General features: G+C 47.8%; 1 protein-coding gene across 1 annotated transcript; it reads left to right on the forward strand.

Annotated features, from left to right (window-relative positions):
- The first annotated feature begins 6294 nt into the window (after positions 1-6294).
- On the forward strand, positions 6295-16361 carry LOC137448718 (mitochondrial amidoxime reducing component 2-like). Its single transcript, XM_068153520.1, has 7 exons — positions 6295-6588; positions 6832-7005; positions 10278-10440; positions 11459-11599; positions 12560-12621; positions 12786-12857; positions 13684-16361. The coding sequence occupies exons 1-7, from the start codon at positions 6314-6316 to the stop codon at positions 13811-13813; spliced, it is 1017 nt and encodes a 338-aa protein (XP_068009621.1). The 5' UTR covers positions 6295-6313; the 3' UTR covers positions 13814-16361.
- The last annotated feature ends 2653 nt before the right edge of the window (positions 16362-19014 follow it).

Here is a 19014-nt window from a genome sequence, read left to right on the forward strand (position 1 = left end):
ACATGAAATGGCAACCTCCATCAGAAGCAGAGCTATTGTGCTGGAAGTGTGCAAGGGACTTGGAGGACAGCAAGATCTTGGGGATAGGAGGCTGGGCTCTGAAAGTGTGCCAAACAAGGAGGGCAGGCCAGCACTAACTCTGGGCTTCTGCACAGGCTTTACATGCTCTTGGCACTGGCTGGTCATGGAGAAGTCACCTGAGCAGGAAGAGCTTTCAAACGAGAGGTGCAAGCAGGCTCTTAAGAAATTGCCTGCAGCTTCTCTCCTGGTTCCTTTAAGGAACCAAACAGATGATTGACCTTCTCATAGACATAGGTGGGATGTGATGGATATTATGGTACAGCAGGTACACAGGGAAGATTTGATCTGATGTTTGAGTTGGATGAACTATGTTCCTTCTTTCAGGCACTTGCTTGGCACCTCTAGCCATCACTTCACCTCACAGCTTTCTGTTTTCAGTGGCATGCTGCTCTGCTACCTGGTTCCCTTCAGACTTCTGCCCACTTTTCACTGTTTTAAAAGATACAGCAGGGTACATAAGTTTGGAAAGCTGAGTGGCAAGAAGTAGTCAACTCATCTAAATTTTCCTCTGTAATGAACTCCACTGGCCTGACAGCCTGGCAAGTCACTTTTAAATCAAACCACTGGCTATTCCTAGTGCCTTATTTCTACTGGTTTTGCCAAAGCATTTAATTAGTGCTCTGGTTTGCTGTAGGCTCTGAGGAAATGGAGGAGGACTCATAGCTATTGTCCTTTGTCCTGTAACATTAGCAGCAAGGAAGCACACTTGCACAGCTTGCTTTTGAAGTTTTGTTAACTGCAGAGAGCTGTACCACGCCACATCTCTTCGGCACTTCCAGGGCTTTGCCAGTCCCAGGCCAAGGTTCACTTCAGGGGTGAATGACCTTGCTGTACTCTGCCTGTCTGCAAGACTGGAAATGGGAAAGGTCTGGTGTTGGGGTGCTGTAAAACCATTTGTCTCTTTTTCTGTATCCTAAGTCCCTTGTTAGCTAGGCACTGACCTCTTCTGAGACAAAAACAGTCCTAAAATATGTACCAAGTTGCCACAGCTACCTGCACAGAGTATGCTTTGGAAATCCTTTTCCTTCAAGGAGCAATGGAGACAGGCTGAGATCTGCAGCCTGGCAGGAAGAGGTCAGGGTCACAAATTGAAGCTGGATAGAATAGAAATAGAAATAGAAATAGAAATAGAAATAGAAATAGAAATAGAAATAGAAATAGAAATAGAAATAGAAATAGAAATAGGAGTTAGAATAGAATAGAATAGAATAGAATAGAATAGAATAGAATAGAATAGAATAGAATAGAAAGAATAGACCAGACCAGGTTGGAAGAGACCTTCAAGATCATCGCGTCCAACCCATCATCCAACACCATCTAATCAACTAAACCATGGCACCAAGCACCCTATCAAGTCTCCTCCTAAACACCTCCAATAATGGTGACTCCACCAGATACAAAGGAAGTATGAAAAGAAGTTACTTCAGGAGGCTGGGGAATGTCTCTCCCTGGAGGGTCTCAAGGCATGACTGCTCAAAGTGGAGAGCAACCCAATGTGAACTCGATGTTGACCCTGCTGTCTCCTAGGGTCATAGAATAATAGAACAGACTTATAGAATCATTATGGTTGGAAGAAACCTCTGAGATCATCAAGTCCAACTGTCAACCCAACACCACTATGTCCACTAAACCACATCCTGAAGTGCCATGTCTACATTTTGGTTTTAACACCTCCAGGGACAGTGGCTCCACCAGCTCCCTGGGCAGCCTGTTCCAATGCCTGACCACTCTTGCAGTAAAGAAATGTATCCTAATATCCAATCTAGATTTCCTCCGGCACAACTACAGCTCATTTCCTTTCATTCTTCACTTGATACAAGGGAGGAGAGGCCAACACCCACCTCACTCCAACCTCCTTTCAGGTAGTTGTCGAGAGCCATAAGGTTTCCCCTCAGCCTCCTCTTCTCCAGCCTGGGTGAATCTTCGGGGCTGCGAGTGGGATCCTGCAATGGTAAGCAGAAAGCTTTTAGTTACCTGTTGTATGGAGATGTACAAGACTGATATTTAGAATAAACCTTTATTTTATTTAGAATAAACCAAACCAGGTTGGAAGAGACCTTCAAGATCATCGTGTCCAACCCATCAACCAATCCAACCCACCCAAACAGTTAACCCATGGCACCAAGCACCCCATCAAGTCTCCTCCTGAACACCTCCAGTGATGGTGACTCCACCACCTCCCTGGGCAGCCCATTCCAATGGGCAATCACTCTTTCTGTATAGAACTTCTTCCTAATATCCAACCTAATATCTTCCTAATATCCAATCATCACCCTTGCTAAAAGCACAGACGCTATGAACAGAGGTTTGCTTCTGATTAACAAGGAAGGGCTTGCAGTGCAGTGCAAATTGCCTGAGGAACAAACAGTTCAGGGCCCTGGCAGAGTTTCCTCTGCGCTCTGCCGGCTGAATCGCAATTGTCCCTTTAGTGCCATCTCCTGGGAAAAAGAGAGATATTTCCAGCCTTATCAGCCCGCCTCGCTGTTCTGCCTCATCTCCTGCAGGGATTTCCTGCCCTCCCTTAGGCTGGCCTCCTGGTTTGTCCGGCCCCATCTTCAGGATGTTGAGGCCCAGGAGTGGAATGTGCGTCTCTCTGCATACCAGGGTTTTCTACCCAGCTGAACCCTGAGCCTCCTGTGTGCAGGTATTTCAAGTGTAAAGACATAGGAATATTGTTCTCGTGTTGTTTATTTTCCTCCAGCGACTACAAATGCTTTACGCCTTGCCTTGAGGTTCTTGCTGTGCCTTGGAAATGTTAAGGATGCTTCATTGGAGGGAAGGGGATGAGCCACGGTCACTTCTTGTTTCTGAATCTCATCCTCCACTGCAGAGATCACAACTTCTTAAGGCAGGATGTGTTGTTTCAAATGCATGAGGAACAGGAGTCACAGACTGGACTGGCCTCCCTCAGGAGTTGCCTTGGACCCCAGCTCCAGCGTGATGTGGGTACTTGGCTTCCTCATGCTTTCTGCATTTCTCTTTCTGCTGCCCATGAAGGAATCCTTGCTCCTTCCTTTCCTGGGAGACTAATCTAGCATCAGATTGCTTTTTCAGCTGTGCCTGAGTTAGGGTGGAGAGTTTCCTGCCTTTGGTAAATTCCATCCTTCTCTGTGATGGCTGTTAAACCATAGCTGCAGGAGGTTGTTAGTTCCTGTGCTGCAGAACAGATGCAGTGCTCCCCAGTAAAGCCTTTCCTTTGGTTACCTTCCCTGTTCTCCCAGGTGACAGGCAGATCTACTCTGGCCATTCGGGCTCTTAAAGCTGCCTGACGGATACAAAATATTGACCTGGAGAATCACACAAAACATAAGGAGAACTTGTAGTATCATTAGCCTGTGTTAATTAATACTGGGCTGAACATTTGCCTGGAACAACAATTTCTGTATTGTCCTGGTGAATTCAGAGGGTTGATCAGCAGCACAGAGTCCAGCCGGAGGCCTGTGGCCAGTGGTGTTCCCCAGGGATCAGTACTGGGTCCAGTTTTGTTCATCTTCATCAATGACCTGGATGAGGGGATTGAGTGTACCCTCAGCAAGTTCACTGATGAGACAAAACTGGGAGGGGTGGCTGACACACCAGAAGGCTGTGCTGCCATCCAGTGAGATCTGCACAGGCTGGAGAGCTGGGTAAAGGGGAACCTCATGAAGTTCAGTAAGGACAAGCATAGACTCCTGCATCTGGGGAGGACAAATACCAGGCACTAGTACAGGCTAGACGTAATCCTGCTGGAAAGCAGCTCCATGGAGCAAGACCTCGGAGTCCTACTTATTCATAGGACAGCAATGCACCCTTGTGGCCAGGAGGGCCAATGGTATCCTGGGGTGCATCAAGAAAAGTGTCTCCAGCAGGTCTAGGGAGCTTCTCCTCCCCTCCACTCTGCCCTGGTGAGACCACACTGGAATTCTCTACCCAGTTTTGGGCTCCCCAATTCAAGAGAGACAAGACTGGAGAGAGTCCAACAGAGAGCTACAGGGATGATTAAGGGACTCAAACATGTGTGAAGAAATACTGAGACCCCTGGGGCTGTTTAGTCTTCAGAAGGCTGACAGGGGATCTTATCAATGTCTACAAATGTCTGAAGAGTGGGTGTCAAGAACAGGGAGCCAGACTCTTCAGTGGTGCCCAGTAGGCAATCAGCAGGTTGTCAAGAATCGCAATGCACTTTTTGCCAGCTAGGATGATTCCTGTTAGCAGGAACATTTTCTGACCCTGGCCTGTGATCAAGCTTACTTCTTCAGGTGAGGCAGCTATGAAGAGAGCTCTTGGCCCATGATAGCTGCATCTTCCATGTTCCTGTCCTCCAGGATGCTGCTGATGCACTGCTTCCAGTAATCCATTGTGGCTGGGCTGTCTGAATCCCTCAGAAATGCCCAAAGCCTGAGAGGTTCCTTGTCTCCCACCTGCTGGGTCTTTGGTCTCAGCACACTGACCCTAAAAATTTTGATTTCTGAGTTTGGCTTCAGATCCCTGCAAGTCTGAACGGAGGAGCTGGAGGAAGTCAACAGCCAAGGCTCTTGCTTTGACCACGAGGAGAGACCTGTGATGACAGCAGCTTTAGCCACTCCAGCCTGTTGTATGCTGTCACATCTGACTCACAGACAGGCACTCCACAGAGTGACTTCCCAATGACTTTTGACATCAAGAGCAAAGTTCTGGGAGAGGGTCTCATGAGTTTGGTACCAAGCAGCTGGAGGTGGCAGACACCCCAAGGTAGCCAAACAGCACAAGACTCCCTGCCCTAACCTCAAGTGCTGCAATTTGCTACCACCCACACCAGCTCTTCACCTCCAACCACCTGCTTCCCACTTTGCTGGGTCAAATCAAATGGCTGAATTTCATAGAATTATAGAATGTGGTTTGGTTTGGAAGGGACCTTTAAAGGTCATCTAGTCCCAGCCAGGAACATCTTTAACCGGATCAGGTTGCTCAAGGCCAACCAGACCTTGAATGTTTCCAGGGATGGTGGGGCATCTACCACCAATCTGGGCAACCTATGCCAGTGTTTCACCATCCTCACTGTGAAAAAACCATCTTCTGGCAGTCTAAATATATCTTCTTTTAATTTAAAGCCATTACCCCATGCCCTGTCTCAACATGCCCTGCTAAAAAGTTCACACCTTTCTTCTATGTCCCCTTGTACTTCAAGTCTGCAATAAGGTCTCCCCAGAGCCTTCTTTGCTCAGCATCTCCCACTCAGCCTTTCTTCACAGAAGAGGTGGTTCAGGCCTCTGATCATTTTTGTGCCCCTTCTCCAGACCCACACCAACAGGCTCACGACCGTCTTGTGCTGGTGAGACCCCACCTGGAGTACTGTGTCCAGTTCTGGAGCCCCTATTACAAGAGGGATGTGGAGGTGCTGGAACGTGTCCAGAGAAGGGCCACAAGGATGATCAGAGGGCTGGAGCACCTCTCCTATGAGGACAGGCTGAAGGAGTTGGGGCTGTTCAGTCTGCAGAAGAGAAGGCTCCCAGGTGACCTCATTGTGGCCTTCCAGTATCTGAAGGGGGCCTACAGGAAGGCTGGGGAGGGACTGCTCAGGATCTCAGGTAGTGATAGGACTAGGGGGAATGGAATGAAGCTGGAGGTGGGGAGATTCAGGCTAGATGTGAGGAGGAAGTTCTTCCCCATGAGAGTGGTGAAGCCCTGGAATGGGTTGTGCAGGGAGGTGGTTGAGGCCCCGTCCCTGGAGGTGTTTAAGCCCAGGCTGGACGAGGCTCTGGCCAGCCTGATCTAGTGTGGGGTGTCCCTGCCCATGGCAGGGGGGTTGGAGCTAGATGATCCTTGGGGTCCCTTCCAACCCTGACTGATACTATGATACTATGATACTATGAAGGCTCCAGAGCTGGATGCAGTACTCTGGGTGAGGTCTCACCATAGCAAAGCCGAAGGGTATTTCACCTACAGGGTTCGTACCCTTCAGCAACATTGCTCTGAGTAACAGCCCGGAGATTAAAAGAACGGCATCTGCGGCCTCTGTTTTGCCAAGCTGGGTACTGAGAGCCTGTGCTCAGTATTTTGTTTCCACGCGGGGACTGCACTCTCCCTTCCCCCCGTGCCCTCGGCCCCGCGCAGCGGCAGGTGCCAGGACCACCCCCGCAAGGGCCCCGCTGCCAGTCCCGTTGGACGCCAGGATCGGCGCGGCTGGAGGGAGGCGGTGGCCAGCCGGCGGCCCGCCCCCAGGCCTTGACTGCGGCCCCTTCAGCTGCCGCTCCGCCGCCGCTGCCGGGTCGCCATGAGCGGGGCGCGGGGCGCGGCGGCCTTGTCGCTGCGGGCGGCGCGGCCGCTCTGGCTATGGGGGGCGGCGGTGGCGGCGGTGCTGGGCGCCTTGCTGGGGGCCTGGCGCTGGGCTGGCGGGCGGAGCAGGGCGGGGAAGCGCCGCGGCCGTCTGCAGCGGGTGGGGACGGTGCTGAGCCTCTCCGTGTACCCGGTGAAGTCGTGCCGGGGGGTGGCGGTGCGGAAGGCGGAGGTGACGCCCATGGGGCTGCGGAGCGGGGAGCTGCGGGACAGGTAGGGCAGGGGCGGGCGGGGAGGCGCCGCGCACCTGTGCGGCCCGGGCTGGGGCAGACCCCGCTGCCGGGCCCCCATTCGGGCCCCACGTTTGTGGGGTGTTCTTTTCGGCGCTTTCCAAGAGGCATCCGTTGCGCTGGCCCTGCCGTAGCCTCCCTCTCCCTCCATCCGGCCGGAGCGCCCTGCGCCTGGCATTGGCCTCTAACACTGTTGAACGCGTGTCTGGCCCTTGCTGCGCTACAGGTTTTGGCTTGTGACAAAGGAAGACGGGCACATGGTCACAGCGCGCCAGGAGCCGCGCCTGGTGCTCATTTCTGTCAGCAGTGAAAATGGGCACATGATCTTGGAGGCCCCGGATATGAAGCCGCTGTCCGTGCCAGTAAAACTCCCCAGGAAAAACCCCGTGCGGAACTGCAGGTAACCAAGGAGGAGTTTCCCCCCTCCGTTCTCTACGAATTCTCCCGCTTACATGCTTTGCTTTGCAAGAGATTGGGGGAGCTGGGGGTGCTTAGCCTGGAGAAGAGGAGGCTCAGAGAAGACTTACTGCTGTCTACAACTACCTGAAGGGAGGTTGTAGGCAGGCAGGGGCTGGTCTCTTCTCCCAGGCAACCAGCACCAGAACAAGAGGACACAGTCTCAAGCTGTGCCAGGGGAGGTTCAGACTGGATGTTGGGAAGGAATATTTTACAGTGAGGGTGGTGAGACACCGCAACAGGTTACCCAGAGAAGTTGTGGATGACTCCTCCCTGGAGGTGTTCAAGGCCAGGTTGGACAGAGCCTTGAGCAACCTGGTCTAGTGGAAGGTGTCCCTGTCCATGGTAGAGGGGTTAGAGCTAGATGATCTTTTAAGGCCCCTTCCAACCTGCAGCATTCTATGAATTAGTTGTGTGCCTAGGGGGTTGTGTATGAATGCAGGCCTGGTTATTTTATGCATGTATTGAAATTCATGCTGGAAATTGACAGAGGGAAGCAAAAATCCTCTACCAAAAATAGCAACTAATAGGTAAAACTATTTAGTAACTGTGTAGAGCATCAGACCCTACAAAGTTACTGGTAAGTGTTTGGCTAGCAGAGAAAGTTAATGTGCCAGCTGCTGTGATTAAAACTAAAAGAGTGCTGCAAAGGAACTGCATTTGTTATCTTTTAGCATAAATCTGTTGCTTTGGAAATCCTTGATCAGCACAGCTCAGTATCTCTGTTTATAGAAGATAAGGCAGGTGCCAGTTACAAATGATACCATTTCTCCTGGAGAAGTAGGTCAGTGTTTTAAAAATCCACCCAGATGCCTGCCTGTTAGTCAGTGACACACACCACAACACCATGCAGTTTTCAAGGGGTCTTTCCAAAACTACTTGTGCCATTAGAAAAATATTTAAGGTAGACTAAATACATTTCAGTAATAAAAAATTGCCTTGGACTTTCCTGTTCTAGATCTTTGTTTCCTCTTCTCTTGATTTTATTTACCTTGGTCATAGAATTGTTTTGGTTGGAAAAGACCTCCAAGATCACTGAGTCCAACTGTCAACTGAAGATGACCACAGCCATTCAAATACATCCCACAGTGCCTTGTCCATGCATTTCTGGAACACCTTCAGGCATGGTGACTCCCCCACTTCCCTGGGTAGCCTATTCCAAAGCCTGACCACTCTTTCAGTAAAGAAATAGTTCCTAATATCCAATCTAACCCTTCCCTGGCACAGTTTCAGGCCATTTCCTCTTGTTCTATCACCTGTTACTACAGAGAAGAGACCATCTACCTACAACCTCCTTTTAGGCACCCTCTGGCTTTAAAATTGTTAGCATTTGGGAATGCAACTAATCAAAATTAAGATGCATGTAAATGGACTTTAAAAGTTACCAGGTTGTTTGGTGGTGTAGCTGGCATCACAGGATATGAAACCAGCAATACCCATGTCAAAACATTACCTTCTCAGGAGGAATCGTGAGGTTTTGTATGACTCTGGTGTGCTTAAAGCCATTGGTCATTTGTCAGCTCAAGGCTGATTCTTTCTGACCCATTCAGCCACTGAGAATGTGGTTTAAGAATAGTACCATACTCAAGCAAGTGAAGACTTGGCTTTTGTTGCTAGATTCTCCTCTTCCAGCTCGTGAGTGGAGGTAGCTTACTGCACAGTGTGCTCTGCTGGCAAGGCCCTCTGCACAGACTTGTATGTATTCTGCCCAGGGCAAAGCATGATGCTTTCAGATTGGTGCTGGCTCGTGCCTGGCAGCTGGGAGCTGAGGTAATGCAGTGGTGCATCTGGTTGCAAAAGCCTGTGCAGATGCTGATCCTTAAAACTGGTGCATCCAGTTGCAGGCTTCACCTGGTTATTCACCAGCTTGTGTTTGGGGGAGTCAAGGGTAGGGCTGAAGCCATTGTGCAGGCACAGTTTCTGTTTGTGCAAACATCAGAGGGTTTGCATAGCCCTCTGGTTAAGAAGCCTTGTCTTCTTCATTGCTGCCCTTGTCAGTATCCATTGCATTACCTAAATTGAGTGATCTGTTCCTGTGGATACCTATACCACTGAGTGCTCAGGATAGGCCTGCCTCAGGGGTGGAAAAGAGCAATGTTAGAAGTTGTAAGACCTCACCTCTGTTGTCCTGCCAGACAGAAGGCACACAGGGACTGAGAGTGAGGGGAGGAGAGAGGCAGTTGAATGCTGTATTAGGCTATGGCATTTAGTCCCTGCCTGTGCCACAGAGTTCTTAAAGGGATCCCAGCAAACAGAGCAGGGATGTTTCTGCCAGCAGCCTACTGATTCATCTCTCACTGTGGTGAGTAAAGGATGGCTCCTAGGAGCTGGGCTCAAGCTAGAAGAACTGCCTGGACAGTTGTTTTAAGTTGCCCAGGAGATGATTGCAGAGGTAGAGGAAACTGCAGTGCATTCAAGTCAAAATTGCTACTTTGGAGAGAGTTTAGGATCAGCTTTGAAGTTTATTGCAAGGTTGACTTGAGGGCTATCTTTTCATGGCAGGGAGGTGTTTCTTGTGTAAACTTGTTTGTGTTCTGCTGCCAGTGGCTTTATGCCCTGTGCACTTTGCTTCCATTGTAAATCTTTAAACTCTTTTAAGATAACTGAGCTATCCTATATGCTGAGTTTGAGCTTATGCTGGGTTTGAGCTTAAGAGGTTCACTCAGCTCTGGCTAAATTTTTACAGCACTAAAATCTGAAGGAGAGTTTCCTTAACAATCAAGGGCACCTACAAGTGATAACATTTCTGAATGTCAATTACAGTAACAAACCACATCCTTTCAAACTGTCATTCACTTTCTGAAATTAACTGCTTTTGATATGATTTCTGGGCAGAAATCTTCTGATGTTGCTGTTGCATGCAAGTGTAAGAGCAAACACTTTTTGTTTGGCTTGAAAAGTATAGCAGACAGGTAGGTTTGTTACTGGTCCTTGATGTGACAGTTAGGTCTGGGCACCTAAAGGTTCATTCTTTCAGCAGCTGATATTATCTAGCTGTATCCATGTTACTTAGCTTTCAAAACAAGGCTGTGAGGAGATTGTGTGCTGGGGAAGGTCCCTGTGCCAAATTCAGAAGCCAGCTGCCACCTCGTAGTCCAGGCAGTTCCTTTACTCTGTCTTGCTGCTACTACAGCAAGCTGTTTGCTTATGAACAATAAGCATGTTTGAGCCTTCAGCTTTCTGGCTAACTGGCTGATGTGTCTTGTCACCCTTCAGAGTGTTTGGAGTGGATATTCAAGGTAGGGACTGTGGAGACGAAGTGGCTCAGTGGATCACCGCTTTCCTGAATTCAGAGCCGTATCGCCTGGTGCACTTTGAGCCCTCCATGCTGCCAAGAAAGTCAAAGGACATGATAAACCTTTTCCGAACCACAGATGAGGTAAATGAATGTTCTTTTTCTCAGAAGTACTTTCTTTTAACTGTTTTCCACCCAGCAAAACATGCCCATTACATCACTGATGACTGAGCCCAGTTCAGCAAAGTGTGTAGTTGTCTGCTTGTACCACATGAATCGTGAGCCTCATCCTCTTCTATGATGATGCTGCTTAAATGTTGCTTTAAACCTGTTCTAAGTTATCTCCCATTCTCAGCTGAAGAGTCTAATACTGCTAGTCAGAGAGTAGAGTAGAGTAGAGTAGAGTGGAATGGAATGGAATGGAATGGAATTAACCAGGTTGGAAGAGACCTTTTGAGATCATTGAGTCCAACCTATCATCCAACACCATCTAATCACACCTAAACCATGGCACCCCATCCAGTCTCTTCCTAAACTCCTCCAGGGATGGTGACTCCACCACACCCCTGGGCAGCACATTCCAATGGCCAATAACTCTTTCTGTGAAGAACTTCTTCCTAACATCCAGCCTAAACCTCCCCTGGCACAGCTTGAGACTGTGTCCTCTCGTTCTGTCATAGGTTGCCTGGGAGATGGACAGTTGCAATTTAGTGCTGCTATTTTGTGTGTGAAACTCCCCCTGGTGGTGTAGTAAGCTGGATCCACTTAGTTGATTGTAGTCAACCAGATAAATTCAGCAAGTCCACAAACATTTTAAGTACCTTTCATAACTTGCCATAACATTACCTCTGCCTATATCACCTAGAATAAATGCCTGAGACATGCATGCAGTATTATTGTGGAAGAAGTTGGGATAGCTTACAGAATGCTGGTTTTACTCTGTAACAGAGGTTTATTTTTGCATTTGGAGCAAATCAGACCTGCCATGGTTGCTGGAATAGGAAAGGCCATGCTAGTTTACTTTTTAACCTGCTCCCAGGACAGTTAAAACGTGAACGCAGCAGCCCCAACAGTCAGGTTAATATGTGGACAGTAACTTTCCTCCTGTGCTCCTTTACAGCAGCTTCCACAGCAGCCTTAGTAGTTGTTTGTGTTTGTATAGGTTGCCTATCCAGACTGTAGCCCAGTCTTGATCATCTCAGAAGCTTCACTGGAAGATTTAAATACCAGGCTGGAGAAGAAAGTTAAGATAGAGAACTTCAGGCCAAACATTCTTGTGACAGATTGCAGTGCTTTTGAGGAGGTAAAGTATCAGAGTATCACAGTATCGCCAAGGTTGGAAGAGACCTTGAGGATCATCGAATCCAACCTGTCACCACAGACCTCATGACTAGACCATGGCACCAAGTGCCACATCCAATCCCCTCTTGAACACCTCCAGGGATGGTGACTCCACCACCTCCCCGGGCAGCACATTCCAATGACGAATGACTCTCTCGGTGAAGAACTTCCTCCTCACCTCGAGTTTAAACTTCCCCTGGCTCAGCTTAAGGCTGTGTCCCCTTGTTCTGGTGCTGGTTGCCTGGGAGAAGAGACCAACCCCTTCCTGGCTACAACCACCTTTCAGGTAGTTGTAGAGGGCAATGAGGTCATCCCTGAGCCTCCTCTTCTCCAGGCTAAACAATCCCAGCTCCCTCAGCCCATCCTCACAGGGCTGTGCTCAAGGCCTCTCCCCAGCCTCGTTGCCCTTCTCTGGACACGTTCAAGTGTCTCGATGTCCTTCTTAAACTGAGGGGCCCAGAACTGGACACAGTACTCCAGGTCCCTTTCTGCCTGGCTGCTCTCAAGCCACTCTGAATAGAATAGAATAAACCAGGCTGGAAGAGACCTTCAAGATCATCGTGTCCAACCCATCAACCAATCCAACCCACCTAAACAACTAAACCATGGCACCAAGCACCCCATCAAGTCTCCTCCTGAACACCTCCAGTGATGGTGACTTCGCCACCTCCCCAGGCCCCAGCCTGTAGCACTGTATGGGGTTGTTGTGGCCAATGTGTAGAACCTGGCACTTAGATGTGTTAAATCTCATGCCCTTGGACTCTGCCCATCTGTCCAGCCTGTAACTGGACTTATTTTGAAGGTTCAAGTAAAGATGATGATGTGAAGTGGTACTGCTGCTTCTAGGAAGGACTGTGCCACTCCTGGACAAATGGCTGCATGTGGATGTTTATAATGTGTACATGATGTTATCTTCCCTCAGGACACCTGGGAGGAGATTTTTATTGGCAATGTGGAGTTGAGAGGGACAGTGTGCTGTGGCAGGTAAACATCTGACACCATTATTTTATATACATGTACATATCATATATATTTTATATGTATATGTGATTTATGATAAGAATTTTGTGATTCTGTGATTGTTTTGTATACACATATAATGATTTATGCTAAGAAGCCATGATTGATGTGCTGCTGTCTCATTGCAGGTGCATTTTAACAACTGTTAACCCAGACACTGGAGTCATGGACAGGAAGGAGCCCCTGGAAACATTGAAAAGGTTGTGACAAAAAGTAACCAGGGCTGCTTAGGCTCTGGGAGTGAGCTTAGGCTGGATCTCAACAGATGTTTGACTAATGTTTTAAAAGTGATTTGAAGAATGTGTGGGATATAATAATGCAGTGTAAAGGCCTGTGTGCCTTGGCTTCCGTTCTGCTTTCTGCCGTTCTACGTGGCAAAGAAAGTTCAGGAAGTTCTGCTTGCTTGCAAAGTTTGCATTCCCTCTCTCTTTCATCTCTGCTAGGGTGAATGCCTAGGGTAAAAGGTATTTAAAGGCCTGACTTTGCAACTCTGGATTTTCTCTTTATAAAGTCTTCTGTATGTGTATTAAACACAGATGTGTGACCACAGTTCACAGAATGCAGCGGGTTGGAAGGGACTCTCAAAGGTCATCTTGTCCAACCCCACTGCAGTGAGCAGGGACACTTCCAACTAGATCAGGCTGCCCAGGGCCACATCAAATCTGAACTTGAATGTCTCCAAGGATAGGGCTTCAACCACATCCCTTGGCAACCTGTTCCAGCATTTCACCACTCTCATTGTAAAGAACTTCCTCCTATGTCCAACCTAAATCTACCCTGCTCCGGTTTAAAACCATCGCCCCTTGTCCCAACTTGCTCTTCTAAACAGTCCTTCCCCAGTCAAGCTTTTTACCTTCATTTGAGCTGTTCTTTTCTCTTAATTGTAATGTTTATTTTTTGACTCTGGTTATGGTGACTAAAACAGGGCATCACAATTCATATGTCCTCTTTCTCCTCCTTGATACTTTGATGTTTAGAATGTGCTACCACTGATTCTGAAGACGTGCTCTCTCTGTCTCCCCGCAGTTACCGCTTGTGTGATCCATCAGAGAAGCACCTGTACAAATCCAGCCCTCTCTTTGGAAGATACTTTGCTGTTGACAAAACTGGAACAATTCAAGTTGGAGACCCTGTGTACAGGATGGTCCAGCAATGAGAGAAACTTTGCTAAGCAGATTGCTTTGCCACTGTGATATGCAAATTGGTTTCCTGTGAACACTGCCACCAGCATAACCTTTTCAAACTCCTTGCAGTCCTTTTTGTGCCATGTTCCTTTGTAAGGTGCAGTGGGGTCTTTGGGGTTATAAAGTGATTTCAGATCATGTCATCTACTAGCATAAACATAGAAACCATGTCTTTAGATTTTCTGGAGGCTGTGACAGAAGAAACTGGTCCCAAACAGACTTCACAGCACAACTGAGTATCACACCTCCAAAAAATCTATGTCAAGCCTGCTGTTAGAATCCAGAATTACGCACAAGGCCTTTACATCATGTCTTAGTTAAATTCAGTGCCTATAAAGAACCACAGAAACAGTCATGCCAGGTGTAAATATGTTGGTCAATGAGCTGCCTTTACAAGGGAACATGGAGTGCAAATGGCAAGGCTCTGTCTTAGACTCCACCTTTCTTTGGTCCTAACCATCTTACTCTATCTAGAGATGTTTTTTTGCAGTGTTCCTTACCCTGCAGGTGTTTCCTGAAGATTGCCACTGTCTTCTGAGATTGGAGCAGTATCAGGAGGAGAGGGATTGCTAGGTGACTAAATACTGCTCTAGCCTAGAGGGGTGATCACTGGCTAACAGTGTGTATGACTGTGGTTTTGTTTAGTTTATGACCACTTCTTGACTGAGTTGGAGCCATCAATTTCTTCTCCTATGTGGCATACTGTAACACTGAGGCTGCAGAGTAGTAATGCATTTGCTACTCTATCAGTAGAACTTCTAGCTCACATAAAAGAATTGAGTTGTTCACTGGGTCAGAGGCCTTATGCACATTGGAGGGGAAGAAAAGCTGTTGGGAATGATCTGTTTCCCAGCCTATCCCATTCAAACTCATGTGCTGGCCCATGTTGTAGGGCTCTGGGTTCACACATGGTTGCTCTCTGGCTTCAGTGAATCTCTTGTTACAGGAATTCAGGCTCCTAAGCAGGTGTTTGGGAAGCTGCAGTTTTGGACTGAGTGTGTTAACATCCTTACTGGTTATCCATTTAGATCTCTGGTTGCCCCTACTCCTGCCCTTATTCTAAGCAAAATGTCAGCTGTTTGTAGGAAGCTGGTGGTTATATTTTCTGCTCTATTTTATACTGCATAAACAGATAGGGGAGGAAACTAGCTGGGTTATGGCAGGAGGATCTAGGTGTGATAGGATCTAGGATCTAGGATCTAGGATCTAGGTGTGATAGCATTATTTTCTTTTTGTAAGGAAAAAGTGGACTCCAAGGCAAAAGCCAGCCATCTTTCAAATGCTTAGCTGCCTATTGCTTTGTTATAGATTATTAGATCTAGAAAGTGTAGAAAGACTGCTGAACTAGGCAATAAAGAGGAATCTAACCAAGTGTGAAGCAGGACAAATCATGACCCAATTTGGTATTTGGTTTCTTTTCTGTTGTGAATGTGAAACTGGGATTTTGCTGCACGTTTGCAACTCAGACCTGTAAAATGAAGATCCATTGTGCCTTTGAACAAGCCCAGATGGATGTAAGTGGTAAGCCTGAAGCAGGCATACGGGGAAGGCAGTTTCCTGTAAATGGAGAACTTAGAGGTGCTCCAAATAGCCTTTGGTTAACAGAGTGCTCCATCAGTCTTAAGTTTTTCTGTGACAAAACAAGTGCCCAGTTTGGACTGCATGTTGTGTATTTGTTTATTGTCAAGCCTGAAGCAGCAACTAGTGAGAGGAAGCCAGAGGAAAAAGCATCTTCTGAAAAGGAAAAGAATCCTGAAGGAAAAGAATCCTGAGGTTCACTTTCAAAAAGCAGATGCTGGAGATCCTTATTATTAGAAGCTGAAACCTTGTGGAATTCCTGATGGCATTATTAAGCAAAGACAACCTGCTGGGCTGCCAGGACAATTAGTTAAGTGCATGTCTCCTCATTAAGTCAAAGGAGTGGAAGGAAAGAGAGCTGAGCTTTTTGCCTCTAGCCATATATTTTTTCACTGTTGTTTTAGCACCACACTAAGATTTAGGTAACACAGATCATGCAGTATAGATCATGCAGTATAGGTCATGTAGTATAGGTCATGTAGTGTAGGTCATGTTGGTCCTTGTTATGCTAGCATCAGTTGGGTTAATTTGGAAACAGGGCTGTCTCTCCAGTGAAAAACTGCCATCTGCATTCCTGTGAAGAAAATGCCATGGATCTAACCCCCTGGTACATCCCTGTAAAATCCCCTTAGAAGAATTTGGCTACAGTTCAAACCCAGGTATGTGCCTTGAGCACAACACATCCCACAGAAGACACTTAAATCATTTACACGATGAAAGAGGACCATGAGGGGGAGCGGAGAGCATAGCTTAGGAGAATGACAACCTGAATGTCTTCACGTAAATGCTGAACTGCTGTAACTGTAGGAAATGTATTTGTGTTAAATCCATTTAGGATTGTTTTAATTGGTTTTTAAAGTGTGTACTTCAAAGTGTTAATTGTGGTGGTGGCTGATTTTTTTAACTTGAAGAAAACAGAAGTATAACATTCTGGTGAATCCACACTCTTGTAAAACTGGTGGAATCTTTTTTTCCTCTGTGTTTTTTCTCTTTTGGCATTTAACTTCTGCTCTTTTCCAAGACCTCACATATAACCAATGATGATTTTGTTTAATCTGACCTCTAAGTTTAGCGAAATGTGCAGTTAACCAAAGGAAACCATCTGCATAAGAGAGCAGAACCATCAGCTCTAAGTGGTCTTCAGACTCAGTCTTGCACCCCTTACGATCTAGATGGCAACAAAGATGTTTAGGGCCTGTCTTCTTTTTTCCACAGACAAGGGAAAATGAGGAAAATTGGATTTGACAGCAGGGAAGTTTAGTACACTGAAGTCAATGCAAGGCTGTGTTTCCTGTGTCAGGTCTCCTAGTATAAAGCCAAACCCTTTTTTCCCGACGTAATTCTTGCAGGAGTTTGTGTGAGGACAGCGTTTGCACGTAGAGATTTCCTAACTGCCTGAGATTTGAGACTGAGGGGCAGCGTTAGCTGAGCCTGCTTACCTCCAAAAGACTCTTGAGGAAGGTTTGTTCTTCTGCATCTGAAGGAGGAAAAAAGCCTTCCAGAGGCATTGCTTCATTTCTGCCTGAGAAGAAAAAAGATTCCTGGCCCTTAGAATCATAGAATCAATAAGGTTGGAAAAGACCTCAAAGATCATCAGGTCCAACCTGTCACCCTACACCTCATGACTACTAAACCATGGCACCAAGTGCCACATCCCATCTCCTCTTGAACACCTCCAGGGATGGTGACTCTACCTCCCTGGGTAGCCCCTTCCAATGGCTACCAACTCAGTGAAGAACTTTCTCCTCACCTCAAGCCTAAACTTCCCCTGGCGCAGCTTGAGACTGTGTCCTTAGCACTGCAAATGGCAAAGGCACTCTGCTTCCAAAGCATGCCTACATCTGCTGCTGCTGCAAATAACTCTGGAGCCTCAGATTCCATAGCCCTGGCTGAGAGCTTCTAAGCCCCACATGCTACAGAAGCTACAGGCAAGATGTGTGGGGCAGGTCCCAGCTGGGGCTTCTTTGGATGCTTTGAGTATAGCAGGTTACCTCCAGAGTGCCATGAGGCTGAACTCAGAATTAAAAGGAGGTAGCTTGCTGCCTCCCTTTTCCCACGGTATCTTATTTCCACAGCAAACCTTTGCTTGAGTATGTCATTCACTGCCATCAAAGCTTTTATATATATATATATATATATATATATATATATATATATATATATATATATATATATATATATATTTACTTTTCCAGAGGGCAGCAGAAAATTACCATTATTTTCATGAGCCTGGGGGGTTTTGGTTTGTTTGCTGGGTGGGCTTGGCTTTGTTCTTTGTTTTTGTTGTAGAGGGCAATGAGATCTCAGCCTCCTTTTTTCCCAGACTAAACAAACCCAGTGGCCTTAGCTGTTCCTCCTAAGACTTGTTCTCCAGACCCCTCACCAGCTTTGCTGCCCTTCTCTGGACACTTCTTATAGTTTCATAGTTTCATTCAGGGTTGGAAGGGACCACAAGGATCATCTAGTTCCAACCCCCCTGCCATGGGCAGGGACACCCCACACTACATCAGCCTGGCCAGAGCCTCATCCAGCCTGCTCTTAAACACCCCCAGGGATGGGGCCTCGACCACCTCCCTGGACAACCCATTCCAGGGTTTCACCACTCTCATGGTGAAGAACCTCCTCCTCACATCTAGCCTGAATCTCCCCACCTCCAGCTTCATTCCATTCCCCCTAGTCCTATCACTACCTGAGATCCTGAGAAGTCCTTCCCCAGCCTTCCTGTAGGCCCCCTTCAGATACTGGAAGGCCACAGTCAGGTCACCTCGGAGCCTTCTCTTCTCCAGACTGAACAGCCCCAACTCCTTCAGTCTGTCCTCATAGGAGAGGAGCTCCAGCCCTCTGATCATCCTTGTGGCCCTTCTCTGGACACCTTCCAGCACCTCCACATCCCTCTTGTAATAGGGGCTCCAGAACTGGACACAGCACTCCAGGTGGGGTCTCACCAGGGCTGAGTAGAGGGGGAGGATCACCTCCCTCGACCTGCTAGCCACACTTCTCCTGATGCAGCCCAGGATCTGATTGGCTTTGCGGGCTGCAAGTGCACACTGAGAGCTCATGTTGAGCTTTTTGTCCACCAGCACCCCCAAGTCTCTCTCCTCAGGGCTACTTTCCAGGCAGTCACTGCCCAGCCTGGATTTGTGCCTGGGATTGCCTCGACCCAGATGCAGGACCCTGCACTTGCTCTTATTGAACTTCATGTTGGCTTGTGCCCACCTCTCCAGCCTGTCAAGTCCCTCTGGATGGCCTCCCTTCCCTCCAGCGTGTCTGCTGCACCACACAGCTTGGTGTCATCAGCAAACTTGCTGAGGGTGCACTCAATGCCACTGTCCATGTCACCCACAAAGATGTTGAACAAGACAGGTCCCAGGGCTGATCCCTGAGGGACTCTGCTTGTCACTGGCCTCCACTGGGACATGGAGCCACTGACAGCCACTCTTTGGGTGCGGCCATCAAGCCAGTTCCTTATCCATCTAGTGGTCCACCCATCAAACCCATGTGTCACCAGTTTGGAGACCAGGATGTGGTGCAGGACAGTGTCGAAGGCTTTGCTCAGGTCCAGGCAAACGACATCAGTTGCTTGCCCCTCAGCTAT

This window comes from Melanerpes formicivorus, unplaced genomic scaffold, assembly GCF_026170545.1.
Source record: "Melanerpes formicivorus ecotype bairdi unplaced genomic scaffold, bMelFor1.0.p_v2 SCAF_26, whole genome shotgun sequence".
Taxonomy (NCBI): Eukaryota; Metazoa; Chordata; class Aves; order Piciformes; family Picidae; genus Melanerpes; species Melanerpes formicivorus.

Excerpts from the sequence above, each read along its gene's own strand:
- LOC137448718 (XM_068153520.1), top strand. The coding sequence starts at position 6,314 with ATGAGCGGGGCGCGGGGCGCGGCGGCCTTGTCGCTGCGGGCGGCGCGG. Across the intron at positions 6,589-6,831 it reads AGCGGGGAGCTGCGGGACAG|GTTTTGGCTTGTGACAAAGG; the intron begins GTAGGGCAGGGG and ends GCTGCGCTACAG. Across the intron at positions 10,441-11,458 it reads TTTTCCGAACCACAGATGAG|GTTGCCTATCCAGACTGTAG; the intron begins GTAAATGAATGT and ends GTGTTTGTATAG.